This window comes from Phaethon aethereus, assembly GCF_964289735.1.
Source record: "Phaethon aethereus genome assembly, chromosome: 1".
NCBI lineage: Eukaryota > Metazoa > Chordata > Aves > Phaethontiformes > Phaethontidae > Phaethon > Phaethon aethereus.
The window spans coordinates 121,605,493-121,625,043 of NC_138575.1; the positions used below are offsets into that span (position 1 = coordinate 121,605,493).

Genomic DNA, 19,551 nt, shown 5'->3' on the forward strand with positions numbered 1-19,551 from the left:
TGCTGTGAAACGCGGGCCGGCTGCCACCCGCGCCACGGCCACCCCCGCCAGCATCCCCGGACCCAGCTCCGCGTTCCCACCTCCTCCTCGTCCTCGTCCTCATCATCCTTCACCCCCTCCCCAGCCGCTGCCTCCTCTCCCGCCGCGTCCTGAAGCGAACTGCGCCCTGGGGAAGCTGCCGAAGCTCGCCTCGTCGTCGTTCCCCGCGCGCCCGCCCCCCTCCCCCCGCCACGATACCCAGGGTCGAGCCGCCGCCGCACCGGGAGTGAACCAGAGCCCCGCTCGCCAGCCCTGCCGCCTTCCCTTTAAGGCTTTCGGAAACTTTTCTCCCCACCGTGCTGTCAGGCTCCGCTAGCGGGGCTGCGGGATGGGCTAAACCGAGCCGGGAAGTTTCTCCCGCGGGCACCGGGCCGGAGCAACTTTCCCGCACGGCCCTCGGGCGGCCGGAGCGACTGGGGCCCCGGCCTCCCGGGGGCCGTGCGGGAGAAACGCGAGGAGGAGCTCGGTTCGGGGGAGGGGGAGGTGAAGTCGGGGCGTGGGGAAGCCGCTCCCTTCTTCTTCCTCCTCCTTCCCCTCCTCCTCCCCCCCTCCGGCTGCTCCAGCCTGGCAGCCAGGCGGCCGCTGCCTCCGGCCGGAGCCGCTGCCATTGGGAAGCGACCCCCACCCCCCGCCGGGATGGGGACGCCTCTGACGGCTCCCGGCCTCCTGCTCCTCCTGGCCGGCACCGCGGGGCTTTGCCGGGCCTTCTTCTCCCTCCCGCTCCGCGTGTCCCACCCGGCCGCCCCCGGCGGGTCGCCGCCCGCCCCGGTGGTGCTGCGGCCGGGGGGCGTCAGCCGGCAGCAGGGTCCCCTCGGCGGCGCGGAAGGTTTGGCCTTGGCCTCGGATCCCGGGGGCACCCTCAACTTTTTAGCCATGGTGGAGAATCTGCAGGGAGACTCCGGCCGCGGCTACTACCTGGAGATACTGATCGGCACCCCGCCGCAGGCGGTAGGAGCGGTCCGGGGGCTGCGGGCTGGGGGTGGGAGCCAAACTTCTTCTCGGTGGGTGGGAGTCTGCCGGTGCCCCCCCGCCAGCCAAACGCAACTTTCTCCCGGTGCTCAGTGCTGGCGCCTCCCCGCCGGCCCCGAAAGCCGGTGCCCTGCGCCGCCGACGACCCCCGGTTTCAGGCTGTCTCCTGGTGTTTTGATTCGAAGCGAGACGTTTTGTCAATTGAAATGACTGTGGTTTAGAGTCGCGGGGTGGTTTGGTTTTGGATTTTTTTTAATCTTTTTTTTTTTTTTAAAGCTGCTTTGTATTGTGATTGGGTGCTTTCTCCCGGTGCCCCCTCCCGACCCGGGAGAATCACTCGAAATCTTCCCGCTGGACTAAGCGGTGGCTAGGCAAAAAACAGCCCCTGCTTTCGGGAATTCGCGTATTGTTCATTAATAACACGAAGAACGTGTCCGTTTTGAATATTGTTTTCAAATAGACCGTGTTTCCTTAAATCTCCTCCCACTGCCTTCACCAGCGTTGCCGAAGTTTTGTGCAATGTAGTTGCTCTTTCATCTCTGTCATGAGATCCCAGGAGGAGCGGTGCTGGGCTGCTGGTGGGGATGACTAGTCAGCTGAGTGGGGATTAATTTCCTGAAAGCCCTCGGGGTTTTTCCTCAGAACTTGGTGTTTGCTTCGGGAGTTCAGGTCCATGCGTTCCCAGGGTACACAAAAAAAAAATCCTTATTCTACTGCTTTAGCTCCACTCCGTAATAAAAAACCCATGAATGCCAAAATGCCTAGCCAACAGAGAGTGTTCAGCCGTTGCTGCATTTTTGGACTTCTGTGAGCTCTTTCTTTTTTACACCTTGAATGTAAGAGGGTTGGCCACATCTTGCTTTAACTGAAATGTATGATGGTAGGATTGATGCATGTATTGAGAAAGGGTGGCATTGTTTTATGATAAATAAATGGAGTTTAAAAAAAAAAGCTAACCAGGTCTGATGTATCAAGGTGTGGCCCAATAGCCACAGAGACTGTGAAATAATTTTTCCTTCGTGTTGTGTGCTGCATATTTGACTAGTTCTATCAGTGTGGCGTTGTGCGTGCTTCATTACTCCAGGCAACGTTCAATATTGGTTTCTGCCAGAATCAAGCATACCAGATTTGATTGGACTAATAATCCAATTCAGTATGTCTTAAATGAAAAAAATCATTTTAGGTAGAAAAAGCAACTATCAAGCATATCATCTTATTACACATCTAGGGGGATTCTGAAATGGAAAGAAATGGAGAAGGAAAAATATGACAGGCTTTTCATAATGTGACTGAAGGTCTAAAAGGGAGAAATGTGCTGCCCTCAGTGCACCTGGAGGCTTCACTTGTGCTTAACAGCTAGTATTACTTGTATTACATGTGATGTAAGGGTTCAGATAAACTTGCCTGAATGATTTTTTCCATCTGAAAAAAGCTCTGAATCTGGTTGCAAAGTTTTTACTATTGTGAACTAGTTCTGAATTCTTGTAAAGTTAATTATTTAAAAGACTGCCACTGGTGTTTAGCACATGTCAAGTTTTATTCACGAGTAGGCCCACCGAGGTTGTAAGTAAGGTTATAAATGCGCTTGTTTCCAAAATCAGATCTTGGTGTGTAGTGACTCAGTAGAGTGCAATTAAAATTTATTCTCTACTTTTGATGGAGACAAATTTGTTATCTCGTTCCCTGCCTGAAACTGGAAAACTTGCAGATCACAAATGTACTTGTTGTTTTTCTGCTTTGCAAGGGATAGTTTAAAGCTGCAAAGACGCTGCAGGCTAGTGCTACTTGAATCCTTCACAGTGCTGATACTAAAGGCAAGTATCTTGATATTGCTGAGTGTTGGGATCGTGTTAAACTCGTTGGACAAGTAGTTGCTGGAGTCAGAGTGGGCCATGATCAGGTAGAAAAGGAGAGATGTCTCTTACTGACTTAAATGCTCCTCCCAACCTGACTTTGCCTCACGTTAGAAGCTGCAGTGTGAAGTGATCCTTGGACACCTTTCTCTACTCTTGTACCCCTCTAACATGGGACTTTCCCCCAAGCTAACTCCCTTCCTCACCCAGGCCTCTCCCGGGACAGCCGAGCCCCTGCACAGGCTAGCGCTGCCCTGGTGTTGTTGCCAAGGAGGAAGAAGGATGCTGGCAGTGAAGAAGAATTGCGGAGCGGCACGGCTTCGCTTCCGCGCTGTGGGAGCAGAGAGGGGGATGGCAGAGCTGCTGCTCCAGACAGTGGCACAGGGAGGGGATGGGTAGATGCAAGCAAAGCAGTAGTAGACCAAGACCAAATAGCAGGTTGTGAGAAGAGGCACAAGATTTAATGTCGCAGTTGCGATAGTGTCGGTGCCTGGTAACTTTTGCAAGTGTGTGCGTTATGTGTTGAAAGCTACTGTGCCAGTATGGGGAATGAGGATTTGTGGCAAACTTCAGCACTATGGAGCTTGCGTTACTGCTCAATTGCATTTTTGGAAATTTTCCTTTTTTAATTTTCATTCTTGGAAGGAAGCTACTACAAAAGAATTTCATTTTTCAGGTCATTTAAGGTACACCGTTTGGCATTCATTCCAATTACGATTTGTCATATAACAGATAAACACAGCACAGAACTGAGTTTCACAATGGCAGTTCTGAAATACTTGTTCTGACGATACAAAAATAGAGCAGCTGTGTGAAGTCAAATTTATTTTATTTTCAAGAGAGGAAACTTCAGGGTAGTCAATCCAGTTTTGCAAAGTGTTAGCAGCCAGAGTATTTCTGACCATTTCCAGTTTTATAATACAGTATCCTAATCATATCGGGTCTCCAGACTAGCTACCAGGTCAGTGTCAGATGTCATTACCCCCATTAATTTTCATTCATTCACCTGCCAGTCTACTTAAGAATTCTGTGAAAGGTGGAAAAGAAGGTCTGTTGTATTGCAGTGTGATATATTTGTCTGTTATTTCATGGATGTATTATTATGTGTCCTACTTCTGACGGGTAATGTGCTTTACACCTCTCTGTATAGGTGCACCTTTTCCAATTCCAGATTGAAATAAAAGGTGGCAAGAGCCCAATATGAATTGTGTGCACTGTTCTTACTTCCTGAAATAATCTGATGGAATTCCTTTGCTCTATCTTTTATTATTTTGCCTGGCCTGAGATTATAAGCACTGTGAGGAATTGAATCAAAGATCATTTAGGGTTTTTCCACCATCTTCACTGCAGTTCTGTTCATATTAATCTTGTTTCTCCCACAAGCTTTTGACCAGTAGAATAGTCAAACTCTTAAAGTACCCCATGTTCATCACAGCTTGCTTGAAATCCATCCGGACTGCGTTAAATGCTTGCAAAGAAAGTACTGTTGCCTCATCTTGCCTCTCTTATGCTAGTCTTCATTGTATGAGGTGGTGGTAGTCCCACTGGTCCCAGTGCGTTTCCAAAACACTGCGTCTCCCACTGTGAAATCAGGTAAATGTTATTCCTGGACCTTCATTGTGAAGAGAGGCTGGGCATGTGCCTCCTGAGAGCTGAGAGTCACGTAGATGTGGTTTGATTACCAGATTATTGAAACCACGATAGGATCTGATTTGTGCTCTGAATGCCACGGCTCCTTTTTGAAATTTCATTCCATGCATGAAGAGGTTTTGTCTATTGTTTTTTCTAATGGCAGTTTGTTCTGTGCAGGTGGTGAGCAAAAACCTGTCGTGTAAACTTGCTCTGAAGTTTTAAGGTCAATGTGAATGTTGGGTCTAAGGGCCTTCACTGTGAAACACAGACTCCTATTTCCATGTAATTGGTGGGAGGTTATCTTTCCTTCAATTTCTTCCAGCTATTAAAGAAAAGAAGGATAAAGAAGGATATGTATTAAACATCTCAAGTGTGTTATGGACTCTTATAATTTATGGCTTGGTATTTTGAAGGTAATGAACACACACACATGAGCAATTTCTGCACATGCAGCCATTCTTCCTTAATTGTTGATAGCTCTTATTTCCTGAGTGTTGGAAGGAATGAAGATTGCGAGGAAAGGTTCAACTGCTCTTGTAATTTCATCGCTTCATTAGTCTTGCTATATTAGGTGATAAGGGCCTGGTTCCTGGAGCTGTATTATTCCCTGAGAAGCTGAGCTCCCCTTTCTTAATTTTGATGAAAGGGGGTTTACGGTCTTTCTAGATACAAGAAGGTTTGAAAATGTGATCCTTCCAGGTTCAAATAGCAGAAAGCAGGCTCCAACTCAAGTCTCTCTCTTCTTCTTTTTTAAAATAATAATTACTTGGGTCTTTTGTGTTTGTTTTGAGCTCTTTATGAAAGCTGAAAAAAGGAAGGGTTGAGGAGCAAAGACAAGTGCTGTGGTGTATTGGAGTATTTTAAGGTGGTGGCATCAAAATCCCTTCAGATCCCTCTAATGAAAGTACTACTGAAATGCAAAATATTCCTGTTGTTAAATGATGAATTGGGTAGATTTTGTTTTTTGTTGATGGATGCCTGCAAAATAAAAAGGACGAGGACCTGAAAGTCATAAGAAACAGGACTAATATAGTGATGTATTGTGATGCGGTGGGGTGTAATGTATTTTTGGCCAAAGACAAAGCAAACAAATGTACTGAGTTTGGATTGACAGAAGTGTCCCTGCCTTTACAAATTAGTATTCTGGCACCTCCTTCCATACAAAATTAGCCCTCACAAAAGGGGCTGTGTGGAGGCAGTGGAGCCTGTACTATAAAAATAACCCAAAACACGAGTATTAATTACAATGCTGTTGCCCTGACTAGAGGTAGTGTTTTGTAGCAAGGCTTTGCCTTGCTGTGTTTGTAAGTGGGCTGCAATGGCCTGCGATGTTGATGCACAGAGTGACACTGAATGGAAGAGGCTCATCGTGGTCATTCCTCAGGATGTGCTCCTCTCCCAGGGTCAGCAGAATTAGAGCCCCGCTAACTGCTCCTTTAAAGGCACTTTCTCTCCTTCAGAGCTTTATTATCCAGGGTCGCTGATCACAGCAGTGATGAATTCAAATCCTGGTGGGTCAGGGCAGAAGATCTGTTGTGAGGAACAGGGGTGGTGGCACGAAGTGTCAGGTTCACACTTTTTACCAGTCCTCATATTTAATTCCGTATCAAGGCAAAAGCATGAGTTAAATTTGGGAAGAGTCAAGTAGCAGATGAGCAAATAACTGTTTTGCTTGTTATTAAGGAGTAAATTAGTTGGAATTTGGAGTAAAAATTAGATGAAAACAAACCAGTGGGCAAAAGAAAGCCCATATGGAATTCCTGTGTATTTGGATGTTTAGGATTATTAAGGAAGGACTCTTTTTTTTTTTTTTTTTCCCCCCCTTGATTTTTTTTCTTTTTTCCCCCCTCCTCTAACCAGAGGGCTGTCACTTTTAGGGATAGTGTCTGGTAAGACAGTTTTAAAAGCCACTACACTCTGCAGGGGTCTTTATTTTTGTGAAGGGGACTTACGACTTCAAGTCTGTGAGGACACGTTAGCTGTTACATTGCCTCCACATTTTATTATCTTTGAAAATTTCTCACTTATTGTAGGTGATGCGAGTCTGACCTGAAATGTTATCTGGGCATTATCAAGTATAGCTACATTTGAAAAAGGAAGCTGGTACAATAGCATACATGTCTTTGCACATATGCATCTCCAGTGTGAATCAGACGTTCCTCTCTCCTTTTTCCTACTGTCTGTAAAATTTGTAAGAATCTGTAAAAAAATGTTAAAAAATCTGTAAAAACCCCACCAGATTTAATCATAATTTGTGTAAATAAGTGAAGGAACTTGTTGTTCCTATTTCTGCCCGGGTTAGGACTTGAGATCAGGTCTTCAGAGTAGAGGCAAGCACTCAGCTGCCCCAGAAAAAGGAAGTGTTTTTTCCTGCCATTGATGGGACTGTCATACATCTTGCTGCTTTTCAGCCTGGTTTTGCTATGTAGATCTAAGCTTGTAAAGCAAATGCATACGTGTTCTACAGATACCAGACTGCTGTTAAAATAAAAAGTTTTACATTCACATTTGTATCTGTTAGTTCAGTGTCCTTCAAAGCACTTGAAACAGCCCAGGACTAAAATAGATTTTATTTGCAGTTTTTTTGCACGTGAACTCCCTTAGTTTTAAAATAACAAGTTAGCTGACTATCTGTCTCCTCTGCATATGCCTGCATCGCAGCCACCCCTGCGACTGGATTGCGGCGTTGAAGAACCGAGCTGGTAGAAGCCAGCTAACTCGGGTTGCTGGCAGTCTAGTTGTGGCAACGGGGACCTCCGCACGAGCGATGGCCCGTGCTTTTCGGGGTGGCTCTGCAACACGCCGAGAGCTCCGTTACTGCTGGCAGCACCCGAGGTAGCTCGAGCGTGCCCGCATCAACCGCGCGTTTTGGTTTTGCTGCAGCAGCCCAGAGCCACCTGAGAGCCTTGCCGAGGAGCTTGGTAAACTTATCCCCTTTGGGATGGAAATTTGGCTGCTGAACCGGCTACTGCCCACGCGCCTGGCCCTTTCGGCAGGCTTCCTCCAGGCGTGGGTGTCCGATGGTCTTTTGGCCGCGCTCGTCCAAGAGCAGTCTTGTAGCAAAGTCAGCTCTCCTGCCTTCAGAAAGCCTTGGGCCAGAGTCACCATTTGCTCCCTCTTTTGCCAGAGGTTGATAAAATAATGCCTTTTTTCCCCTTCTTCTCTCTCCTCCTTCAGGGTTCTTCCCTCATTCTTCCTTTTGCCCGTCTTTCCATCTTCTGATCTCGCTGCCTTTTTATGCCTAAAAGTATTTTAGGGGCAGGGCAGCGGGGGACAGATGTTCTAGACCTTTGTTCTGTTTTTTTAAGTCCTCCACAAATGGATGAAACCTGTGGGGTATGGTGGAGAGGGAATTTGAAGAAAATAAGCTAGATGGGAGAAAAAAAGTCTTATTCGAGTGAAAATTACAATTCATGGAATACAATTAATGTGTCATAGTTAAAAGGCTCTTTTGAAGGGAATCTGTTAAGACAGTAACTGCACTCTACAATACTTTTTTTCCCTCACCACTGCTTACTAATAATTTGAAATTGTGAAAAATAAATTACTTGTAGATATTTTTTTCCTCTTTGCTCAGCTTGTGAGTACTAAAATTAGTTTATTTTATTTAACTTTATGGTTGGTTTATTTTTGTACCTACTTACTAGCAAAAACTGCTGTTAAGCTAGACTGCATGTGTTTAGGGAAAATCTTGTCTCAAAGTCGTTGCTAGTCTGGTTTTATTTTAAATTCTTATCTTAACGCTGCAGTAACACTTGGTAAGCTTCTCCTCAAAGACACAAATGAATCCATTCCTAGGGATCTAAAACTGTTTGATAGCACTACTTTTTCCCATTGGCATTTTTGTTTTAAAGAAAAACAGATGACAACTCAAGAACTGAGAGTCACCTCACCACTTGAAGGAGGGACTATAAGCTGCCTCACATTAAAGGCCAGCTCCTGCCATTTGACAGCGAAAAAATAATTGGATCCTTTTGGCGGCCACCTCTCGGATAATTCCTTGATATTTGTTTGTGGATCTGCCTGCAAGAGTGGTCCGTAGAAGAGCGCCTCGGAGCCCGCTGTGGTGCTATGGCTTGTTCTCAGGCTCACGTCAAGGCCAGATGTGAGAATTTTCTCTTTGTGTTTCTTACTTTGCTACCATAGGAAGCTTCATACCAGAGAAGACCAGTCATTTGGGGCTTCTACAGAAACAAAAGGCTTACCTGCTAAGCCATCATATGGAAGGTTGGGTCCTGCATGTCCCACCTTGAAAATTTGATTGTGATATTAGGGAAGAAAAAAGTGCATCAGGTCAGCAGAAGGTAAATTTTGAAGATTGCATTTGGCAGCAATAGCTTTGGCATAGAAAGTAATATTCTAGGGTGTCTTATTTCGGCTGCAAGCTTTGGATCAATTTTTGAGATTGTGACTTTGTGAAATCATCAGGGAGGGGTTTTTTCCTCTGATTTTTTTCTACCCAAATGGAAACTTTACTTCTGGAATTCCATTATGATACCTGTTGATATGGAAACCTTGACTGTCAGTGTTCACAGCATAAGAAATTAACAGTTGTAGCGTCTTTTCAAGGCAGAGCACACTATACCAATTTGGAAGGTCTTCAGGGCGATATTGCCACACTGCTTAAGCGTAGTATGGAAAGACCCATGCTTTTATTCACTGGGCTGTCTTGTAGATGTCTGTGACGGGTAAGAGTGAAATGTGAGGCGTGTCAGAAAATGATTCATCAGTCCTACCGATACTTTTCTGTGACTAAAGAGATTTTTATTTAATTCATTCATTCTCAGTGACTCTCAGGTTGCAAATAAGACAAAGGAGTCCAAAGGTGGTCACACTTTCCGAAATTCTGAGAAGTGCTGTAGCAAGATAACATCCGCTGCAGTCACAGTGCTTCAGTTTATCTGTCACAGAATAATCTGCTCATTACTTCATAGATGTATAGTCCTTCAGGGAATAACACAAACATGCTGCATGATCCAAAGTGCCAGATTTTTGCATTTGGACTGCTGAGATAAATAATGTATGGGGGGAGGGGGAAAGTTCAGAAAATTTCCCAGCAGCTGTAGTTATGAATGCTGGTGCATGTTACATGTTCCAGCTAAAGTTAACTTTCATTTGCACTCCGCTGAGCCTTCAGGTTAACCTTTTCTTGGTAAGTGACCAAATACTAGTGAAACTACCTGCATGTTTTTGTTCAGGTTTGGAAACTTTCTCCACAGCAGGTGTGCAGACATTTGCTGTTGCTAATGGGTAAACTTCCACAATTCTAGTGGCCCAAGTGCCATCAGCTCTGTCACATGGCTGCACTTGCTGCCTTCCTTGTAGTGCGTAAAGTGTTGGAGCCCTGGGCTGCTGTAGGACGTGAGGTACCATCATCACACAATGGGTTGTAATCCCTGGCCAAACTAGAAGATAGCTTAGTCCTACATACAGGTTCTTCACTATGAGGGTGGTGAGGCACCGGAACAGATTGCCTGGAGAAGCTGTGGATGCCCTGTCCCTGGAAGCGTTCAAGGCCAGGCTGGATGGGGCTTTGAGCAACCTGGTCTAGTGGAAGGTGTCCCTGCCTGTGGCAGGGGGTTTGGAACTAGATGATCTTTAAGGTCCCTTCCAACCCAAACCATTCTATGATATGCAGAGGAATGGACAGTGGGAAAGTGTCTTCTGTGTGTCATTGTGGTGTGTAGTAGCAGACTTTGTCAACGTGAGAGCATAAAAAAGTCTTTTAACTTCCTGCCCTACAAACTCAACCTGGTATCTGAAAATAAAGCTGTGTTCCTGCATGCCTCTGTGTTCTCCTGTGTAATAAAGATTTTTTTTCCAGTGGAACTTGGTTAACAATTGTAATGATGTATGAGCCACAGGCGAAGCTAGTTCATTTCCCAGAGCTGCTGCTTTTACAGTATTAGCCAGGCTAAAGAGTAAAGTGTGCATGTTTGAGAAGGAGAGAGAGAAATAAATGAGTCCAATAGCAGGGGGAGAAACACTGCTGCTTTTAAAAAAGAATTAAAAAAAAAAAAATTTCTTATTTCACTTGAGAATTAAATCTGCCTTTTAAATTGCCCTGTCAAATTTTTAAGTAAAAATGTTAGAGTAAATATGAATTAAAAAGATTCTTCTTATTTTTAATAAATCAAACACGTTATTGTGACATTGCCTAACAGCTTTTTTTTTTTTTTGCACACACCCCCCCACACCACCCCCCCCAGTAGTCCTTCTTGGTATTACGCAGTGGAAAGCTGCTTTCTGTTTGTGTCTTTGAACTCCCCTGTATAATTCCGAGAAATACCCATGATGACAATCAAATTCTGCTCCTTGATAATATCCTAAATAGGTCAGGTGAAATGGGGAGCAAAAGCCTTCTGTCTGTTGTATTCCCTTTACTAATTACCAGGGAAACAAAAACATGGGAGTTGCATCACCTTGTTTGCGCTCCAAGACCTGGGGCTGCCCGCGTATGTTCCTGCGGTCGCTTAAGACCGCGCAGACCGGTGGGCAGCCTCCAGACCACGCTCCTTTCCCCGGAGATGTGGCACGGCTTTTCTAGCAGGGAATACAATCAGAATAACCAAATTCCAGTCCTTATGCTTGACATAGCTGGACTTGCTTTTTTTTCCCCTCCTCCCATCCTGATCTCTTCCCTCCCTCCCCTTGCCTGCAGGAGCAGATCCAGTCGTGTCCCTTCGCCATCCGTATAGCAGCAGCCCAGTAGACGTGCAGAAGTATGGGATTGTGGCCCTTTCTGGGCAGAAAGGGAGGAATGGAGGTGGGAGCTGCTGTGGCAGGTGGGGAAGAGGTAGTTCAAGGGAGTTAGAGGATGGAACCAGTCTTTTCGGCTCCCCAGGCTGGAACTTGCCAGTTTGGCAATATGAAATACCACAGCAGCTCTTGTCGAACAAAATCTGGCAGTGCTGCAAGTCCAGTCCTGAAGAAGAAGTTATGGCATTTTTATAGCAGAGGTCATGCCTTGAAGTACAGGGAGTTCACAGTTGGTTTTCCAAGGTGTGTGCTAATTTGTGTGCTAATTTATTTACCTCTCTGTGTCCAACAATCTTGGCTAATCCAGGGATCCCAGTGCATGAACGTGGGATTGTCAGTGGCTTCCTGGCCTGCAGGAGGGAGAGGCTGCTTTCACAGCCATGAACTTGACTTGAGCAGCAAGGTGGGGGTTCCCATGTAATCATGTCCATTGGCTTTCATGTTTTGGGAAGGTTGGTCATTTCACCGTTGCAGTGTATGGATAGAGAATATCCAAGAAAAATTATGCTTATCCGCTTTGGTTTTGTTACAGTGTTTTAGGGGAACAAGTGGAAAACACCATATAAGCGTTCAGTGTCCTGCATGAAGAGAAGAACTAAAAAAACATAAGCAAGCCCTTCCTGAAAGCAGGCAGTAAGTGTGGCTGGAAGGATGTTCTAATGAGCGGCCCCACTGTGTGGGTACGGCTGCGGCGCTGGGAACAGCCTGTTCTGGGGAGAATGGATTGACCTGATGTGTCTGTCAGGAGTGTCCTGCCTTCACCTCTCCGTCTCGCAGCTCTCCAGGCTTTGAAAAACCTTTGCTAACAAACACCCATCTCCAAAACTAACATCTTGACAGAGGAAGGGAAAAAAACCTGAAAAGCATCATGTTGCTACCAGTGCGGGTTGACGGCGGGAGGAGAGGGAAGAGATCAGACCTGGCATGCAGCCTTCTCCAGACACTGATTTTTTTTTCACTGCTGACCTGCAAACGTCTTTTTCTTCCTCCTTGTCTCCAAAACGTAGCCTTTTTCAGAGTTAATCGTTCCCTTCAAAAGCTTCTTAAATATTGCAGGAGCAGCTTTGGCACCTAGTTTCACATCTCCACTGCACTTTGAAATCCGGGGGTTTATTTAAATTTGAGATTGAAGTTCGGATCTTTGATTAAAAGGAGACCTTTTAATGGAGGTAGGAATACAGGAGCGAGACTGAAGCTCTCCTGAGAGGCTTTTGCCTGCTACTGAATGAAGGGCGAGAGTACTGTGGTGCCTTTGACAAAAGGGAGATTACCAAAAAAAATACCAGCACTCATGAGGCTAGAGATACCTCTTGGCCTATGCCCAAGAGCATTAGGAATGGGCTTCAAAAGCTGTGTTGAAGATAGAAACATGGCCCTTGATTAATTCTCTCATTTCTAAATGGCACAGTAAACATGGGCAGCGACTCATGGCGTAGAAGCTTTTACAGCATGAGGAGGGCTTAAAGATTAGTCAGTTCAAGCCTTCTTGAGTTTACTTAGTATAGTTTGGCTCAGTGCACCTGTGTAAAACTGTTTCAGTCTTAGATACTGCAGTTGGAGGGTTGTTGCTTTAGTTTCAAAACAAACTTTTTTTTTTTACTGCACAGGACTTCTGTAAGCTAGGTAGAGAAGAACTAAAAATGCCTTTTTTTTTTTTCAGACAGCAGTTTCTCTGAGTCTAATGAACAATAGAGGTAAAGAAAAGGGTGACCTGACAAAGTAAATTGGAAGCTAATTTTGGAGAGCAAAAGCCTCAGAAAATTGAAATTCTGAACTGTATGCAGCTTCTAACTGTAATCATTCACTGGGTATAATACATTAATGCAAGCTTACTGATTTCATTTCCTTTAAAAAAAACAACAAAGCAAAAAGCCCTCCTTGGATATCGTATTCTGAAAGGTAGTGTATTAGCATGATGAGTCCCTTTCTCCTCTTTTTTTTTTTCCCTTAAAAAACTCTAAAACTGTTTGACATAAGACTGTGTTTTTTAGGAGTATCATGCCATAAGTAGACTAGTAAACAGAGCAGGCATAGCAGAGTGTATTGGGCTTGCGTGGTGAGGTTTTGATAACGGGGGACTACTACAGGGGTGGCTTCTGTGAGAAGCTGCCAGCAGCGTCCCCCATGTCCGACAGAGCCAGTGCCAGATGGCTCCAAGACGGACCCGCCGCTGGCCAAGGCCGAGCCCGTCAGTGGTGGCGGCAGCACCTGTGGGAGAACAGCATTAAGAAGCGCGGCTGGGAAACCTCTGGAACTGCAGCCAGAGAGAGGAGCGAGAATGTGTGAGAGAAACAACACCCAGGTCAGTGCAGCAGGAGGGGCAGGAGCTGCTCCAGGTGCCGGAGCAGAGGTTCCCCGGCAGCCCCTGGGGAAGCCCATGGTGAGGCCGGCTGTGCCCCTGCAGCCATGGAGCTCCACGGGGGAGCAGATCTCCACCCGCACCCCGGGAGGGCCCCACGCCGGAGCAGGGGGATGCCCGAAGGAGGCCATGACCCCGTGGGCAGCCCGTGCTGGAGCCGGCTCCTGGCAGGGCCTGTGGCCCCATGGGGACAGGAGCCCCGGCTGGAGCAGGGGTGCGGGCAGGACTTGTGACCCCGCGGGGGACCCAGGCTGGAGCCGTCTGTTCCTGAAGGACGGCACCTGTGGGGGGACCCAGGCTGGAGCAGTTAGTGAAGAACTGCAGCCCGTGGGAAGGACTCATGTTGGAGAAGTTCGTGGAGGACTGTCTCCTGTGGGAGGGACCCCAGGCTGGAGCAGGGGCAGAGTGTGAGGAGCCCTCCCCCTGAGAGGGAAGGGGTGGCAGAGACAACACGTGATGAACTGACCACAACCCCCATTCCCCGTCCCCTTGCACCGCTGGTGGGGTGGAAGGAGAGAAAACGGGGAGTAAAGTTGAGCCTGGGAAGAAGGGAGGGGTGGGGGGAAGGTGTTTTTAAGATTTAGGTTTTATTTTTTACTATCCTACTCAGATTTGATTGGTAATAAATTAAAGTAATTTTTTTTCCTAAGTCGAGTCTGTTTTGCCCATGAGGTAATTGGTGACTGATCTCCCCCTGTCCTTATCCCAGCCCAGGAGCCTTTTGTTATATTTTCTCTCCCCTGCCCAGCTGAGGAGGGGAGTGATGAAGCAGCTTTGGTGGGCACCTGGCATCTAGCCAGGCTCAACCCACCACACAGACATGTAACCTAGGACACTTGAGGTGGATGGCTTGGTTTTTTTTCAGTGAGGTGGTGGTTCTTTTTTTACGAAGTTTAGCTTCAGGTCAACTGAAGAAATTTGATAATGGTTTTCTTCAGGAATGAAACGAGTCAGGCTGTGACTAAGCACAAGGGTACAAGTGCATAGTGGTTTGCTGAGGGAGCTGTCTAGGGATGGCAAAACCCCTTTTTGCTGGCCAGTGGGGTGTGTGCCCCTGCATTGTGAAATACAGTTATGCAGCCCTTCGCCCATCTCCACCGCCCTCCTATTTACTATGGAGCTAGAAGCTGTCCCTCTCCTCAGGTCCTCCTGTGGTGCCCATAGCTCCATCTGATGTGTCTGGCCATTGCTCCAAAGAGTTTGAAATCCTGCCAAGTAGTGCCCAACAGGTCTGCTCTGCGATGGCTACGCTTGATGGTTACAAAGCGAGGCAGAGGTTTAGGTTGAGAAGGTGACTACAAAATCTGTCATGGCATTCATGAGCGTGTCTCCAAGAGTCAGGCTGGTAATAGAGGCGGACTTCAGGCATTTCTTCAATTTCTTTTTAGCTTTGGAATTATTGAATTAATAGCTGTATCTCCAACACCTTTGGCCACCATGTTCTCTGTGGAGGCAGGGGTGAACTCTGGATGAGATGCTTACTAATTCAGATGTGGCACAGACCTTAGACGTAGCCCGTCTTTAAACCAAGGCTGCATAGGCACTGGGATTTCTCATGAGTCTTGCAGTTAGACATGAGAGTTGGTCCCAATGGCATTCAGCTTACAGTCTCCCTTGTCTCATCAGTGCTGTACTGTAATTAGCAGAAAAATGATGGATTTAATTCCTATACACCTACTAACAGGTGGAAACATGCTTTCAGATTTAACAAGAGCTCTGTGCGTACTTAAGTGCAAATAGCTGATGTCTCCTGCATTCATTCTTGAATTTCAGGGGTGTTTGTGGGGTTTTTTTAATCTTCCATTTATATAGGCACTCATTAATCTTTCAATTCAAGAACGTGTTTAGTATAAATATAGAAAATATATAGATTTTCCTCACTCAAACTTTAAGTGCCTTACTGCTTTAGGAAGAACAGTCTACCTGATGTTAATGTGTGTTACTGGCTGCCCTGGGAGAGGCTGGTGAAGATACCAGTTGGCTCACATGCAACTCCTTTTTCCTGGAAGATGCAGCTCCCAGGGGGTCTCTGGGGCAACAATAACATCTGTTAAAAGACTATCACAGGTTTCCTCAGTCTTCTCAAACCGATCCAAAACTTCCAATGGTTATTTACAGGTGAGATTTTTCTAGACCTCTGGATTGTTGTTGTTACTGAACTTTCTCTTAACTAGTCCAGATTTTCCTTAAAAGCCAATGCCTAGAGCAGGGCATGACTTCAGCTGTAGCTAGTTTATGTGAACTAGAGTGTTGCTTTACGCACCTTGTTTTTTGTCAGGTGTGATATGGGAGAGGGATTTGTATCTGGGGGAAAAAAAAAAGAGAGGGAAAGAAGGTTAATCTTTTCTGAAAAGGCAATGAGAGAAAATTGCTACGATTCATACAGCTCTAAGATAAGCAAGTAATAGCTCATGTTCAACAGCAAAGCATGTTCATATAGCATGAATAGGATGGATGTGTTGTATGATAAATCTGGGCACAGCAAATAAATTTCAGCCTGAAAAATAAGATACCACATGATACGACACGTGCAGAAAGAATGCTAATGTTTAGGGAACCGCGGGCATTGGCAGAAAGGAGAAAGCAGAAATGAAAAATAGATACTTTGTTTTGTTACCAGGATTGATTGGCTGACTATTTTTTTTGTCTTTAAACCATAATAGCCTTCCCTTATTGTCAAAATGATAATATATATAAAGCACTTCCTGTAATATTTCTCTTCAAAATGACTATTCATCAGTCCCAGAGTCAGATGCTCATATTTCAACTCACAATTTAGTTTAGCAAGTTTATACTTCAGAGCAATCAGTCATTTTAGCATTTGTGTTTTTAATACAAATCTCAACTACAGAAGCACACAGTGCTCTTAAGCACAGATAGCTTGGCTAATCCAGATAGTACTTTGTAATCTTCTGGCAAAGAAGGAGATTATTGCTTTTCAAAGAGAAAAGAAAATATTCTTCCCAATCTAGCAGTGCAGATCATGAAAAGATGGAGGGCAAAGACTCTCTGTCTTCTGCTGGGCCCAGTGCAGGTGTGAGAGTGCCCAGGGGGAGGTGAGTGGTTTAGGGGGCAGGGGGAGAGAGTAAATGTGAGGGTACTATAGATGGGGTCAAATCCCAAGTCCTGACCAACTGGGAATGTGGTGATCTGCTGCAGCCCTGAAGAGCCTCCATTTGTTCTCCTACTTACTCCACAACCTACAAACACACCACAGTTTCTGTGACAAACTTCTGCCATTGCAAAAGCGGGAATTATCTTTAGCTGTGTACTTGACTTCCTGGTTTGGCCAAGTTTTCATGCTGCAATAAATCACCTTCCCCTGCGTCCCCAGTGTGACATTGCAGTGAAACGTGGGCACCACCTGCTGAACAAACAGCATTAGAAAATCATTAATCTCTGTTCCATTTTTCTTTCTCACACCACCTCTCTTATCTTGGCTGCATGGTTAAACCCTTCTTTGCGACTACAGGAGGAGTTTTTTTGGAGGTAGTAGCAGATAGGTCTGTTCTCTCTGGTGAGGTGACATCCCTCAGGGTACCACAGGACATACTCCTCCCCCCAGACTCAGCGTAACATGTGGGCCTGCCCCCTTCCTCCTTCTCCTCGAAGGTGAAGTTTGATATAGTCAAGCTGCAGAGATTCGTTTGGTTCTGGGTGGGGTGTTTATCCATCGTCACCGGTGGCTGTGCAGCTGTCAGCCAAAAAGCTGAGTTGTTTTCTGGACTCCTCTGTTTGGCACTGGTGAGGCCACACCTGGAGTGTTGTGTCCAGCTCTGGGCTCCCCAGTATAAGAGAGACATGGACATACTGGAGAGAGCCCAGCGAAGGGCCATGGAGACATTTAAGGGATTGGAGCCTATCTCACATGAGGAAAGGCTGAGAAAGCTGGGACTGCTCAGCCGGGAGAAGAGAAGGCTTGGAGGGGAATCTCATCAGTGTATCTAAATACCTGAAGGGAGAGTGCAAAGAGGTCAGAGCCAGGGTCTTTCAGAGGTGCCCACTGACAAGACCAGAGGCAGTGGGCACAAACTGAAACACAGGAGATTCCCTCTAAACACAAGGAAAAACACGTTTTTACTGTGCAGGTGACCAAGCACTGGCACAGTTGGGACTGTGCACTCCTCTGGCACTCCCCAGGTTGCCCAGGGAGGTTGTGGAGTCTCCACTCTTGGAGATATTCAAAAGCTGTCTGGGTATGGTCCTGGGCAACTGGCTTTAGATGGCCCTGCTTGAGCAGGGGCTTGGACCAGATGACCTCCAGAGGTCCCTTCCAACCTCAACTGTTCTGTGAAGTGCTGCAGAGCAATGAGGACTGGGCTGCTCCAGCGCAGGGATTGCTTACGAGCAATGAAAAATGGGAGCGTCCTGTCCCAGTGTTCAGGGGCAGTGTGCTGGTCTGTTGTACAGATCAACAAATTTACCCCTTTTTGGTTTCAGTCTTACCTGTTCAGCACAATACGTATTATTCTGCAAGCAGAAATGTGTTGTTGTGGAGGCTTTTTCAGCTTATGTCTAACTTTGCAGGCCTCTACATCTAGACATGCTTCCAAAGATTCCTCTAACTCATCTTTAATTAGGTTTTATTTCTGTAGCTTAAGAGGAAAAGATGAAGAATCTATACTATAAGCTTAGTCTTCTGAATTTGTTTATTAGAAAGTAAGCCGTAAGTGCTAATTCCAGGTAACACAGAAAAAAGCATACAGCAACTCTGTGCTTAAAAAGCCACTGTATATTGTAACATTATTAATTTGTGGAAACAAACTGCTGAAATAACCTGTCTGACAGTCTGTGCCAATAATAACACGTAATAACTGTGGGCAAACACAGCGTATAGTTGCAAGTGTGTTTTCTTTTTCACATGATGGTTGTAAGCAATTTTTGCCAGATGGGCTGATAATGTAATTAGGAATCGTTGTGTTAAATGAGGCAGTATTTAAATTGGCAACTAATTTTCCTATCTATTAACCAGCTTGAAAAAGAAGAGCTGTTACCCAAATGATTTCTAGCTGCTAATCCCTAACAAGAAACATAGCACTTCTTTGTGCCTTTATTTTAAGCACTGTCTAGCAAATTATTTTCTGTAGGGTTTATTATGTGTGGGACAAAATAAAAAAGGGAGGGAGTTAAGAGGTGTTACAAGTTCAAGGGGGTTGTTACATGGGGTGGACTTCTACTAAGCCCATCATGTTGTGTGGTTACTGGCTCATGAGCCAGTAAGGACGCATGAGAAGCCTGAGGTACTCAACAACTTCTTTGCCTCAGTGCCTCTTCCCACACCTCTTGGGCGGATGGACTGCAAGATGGGGACTGGAGGAGCAAAGTCCCTCCCACTGTAAGAGAAGATCAGGTTTATGACCACCTGAGGAACCTGAACATACGTTAAGTCTATGAGACCTGACAAGATGCATCCCAGAGTCCTGAGGGACTTGGCTGATGTAGTTGATATTTGAATAGTCCTGGAAGTCAGGTGAAGTCCCTGGAGACTGGAAAAAGGGAAACTTTGCACCCATTTTTAAAAAGGGTTGAAAGGAGGACCCTGGAAACTACTGACCTGTCAGCCTCACCTCTGTGCCTGGGAAGATCATGGAACAGATTCTCCTAGAAGCTATGCTAAGGCACATGGAAGGTGATTTGAGACAGTCAGCGTGGCTTCACCAAGGGCAAGTCCTGCTTGACCAACCTAGTGGCTTTCTATGATGGACTGATGACATCAGTGGACAAGGGACGAGCTGCAGATGTCATCTATCTGGACTTCTGTAAGGCCTTTGACACGGTCCCCCACAACATCCTTCTCTCTGAATTGGTGAGATACAGATTTGATGGGTGGACTTTTCGGTGGATGATGAATTGGTTGCATGGTTGCATCCAGAGGGTGGTGGTCAATGGCTCAATGTCCAGATAGAGATTGGTGATGAGTGGTATCCCTCGGGGGTCCGT

The 19,551-nt window shown here is 46.0% G+C and overlaps 1 protein-coding gene across 1 annotated transcript in view; it reads left to right on the top strand.

Annotated features, from left to right (window-relative positions):
- Positions 1-348: 348 nt before the first annotated feature.
- The window catches only part of BACE2 (beta-secretase 2), a 48,631-nt gene continuing 29,428 nt past the window's right edge, over positions 349-19,551 (top strand). The window contains exon 1 of the mRNA XM_082009839.1: positions 349-987. Coding sequence (XP_081865965.1) covers positions 676-987 — 312 coding nt within the window. The 5' untranslated portion in view covers positions 349-675. The remainder of the gene's footprint in view (positions 988-19,551) is intronic.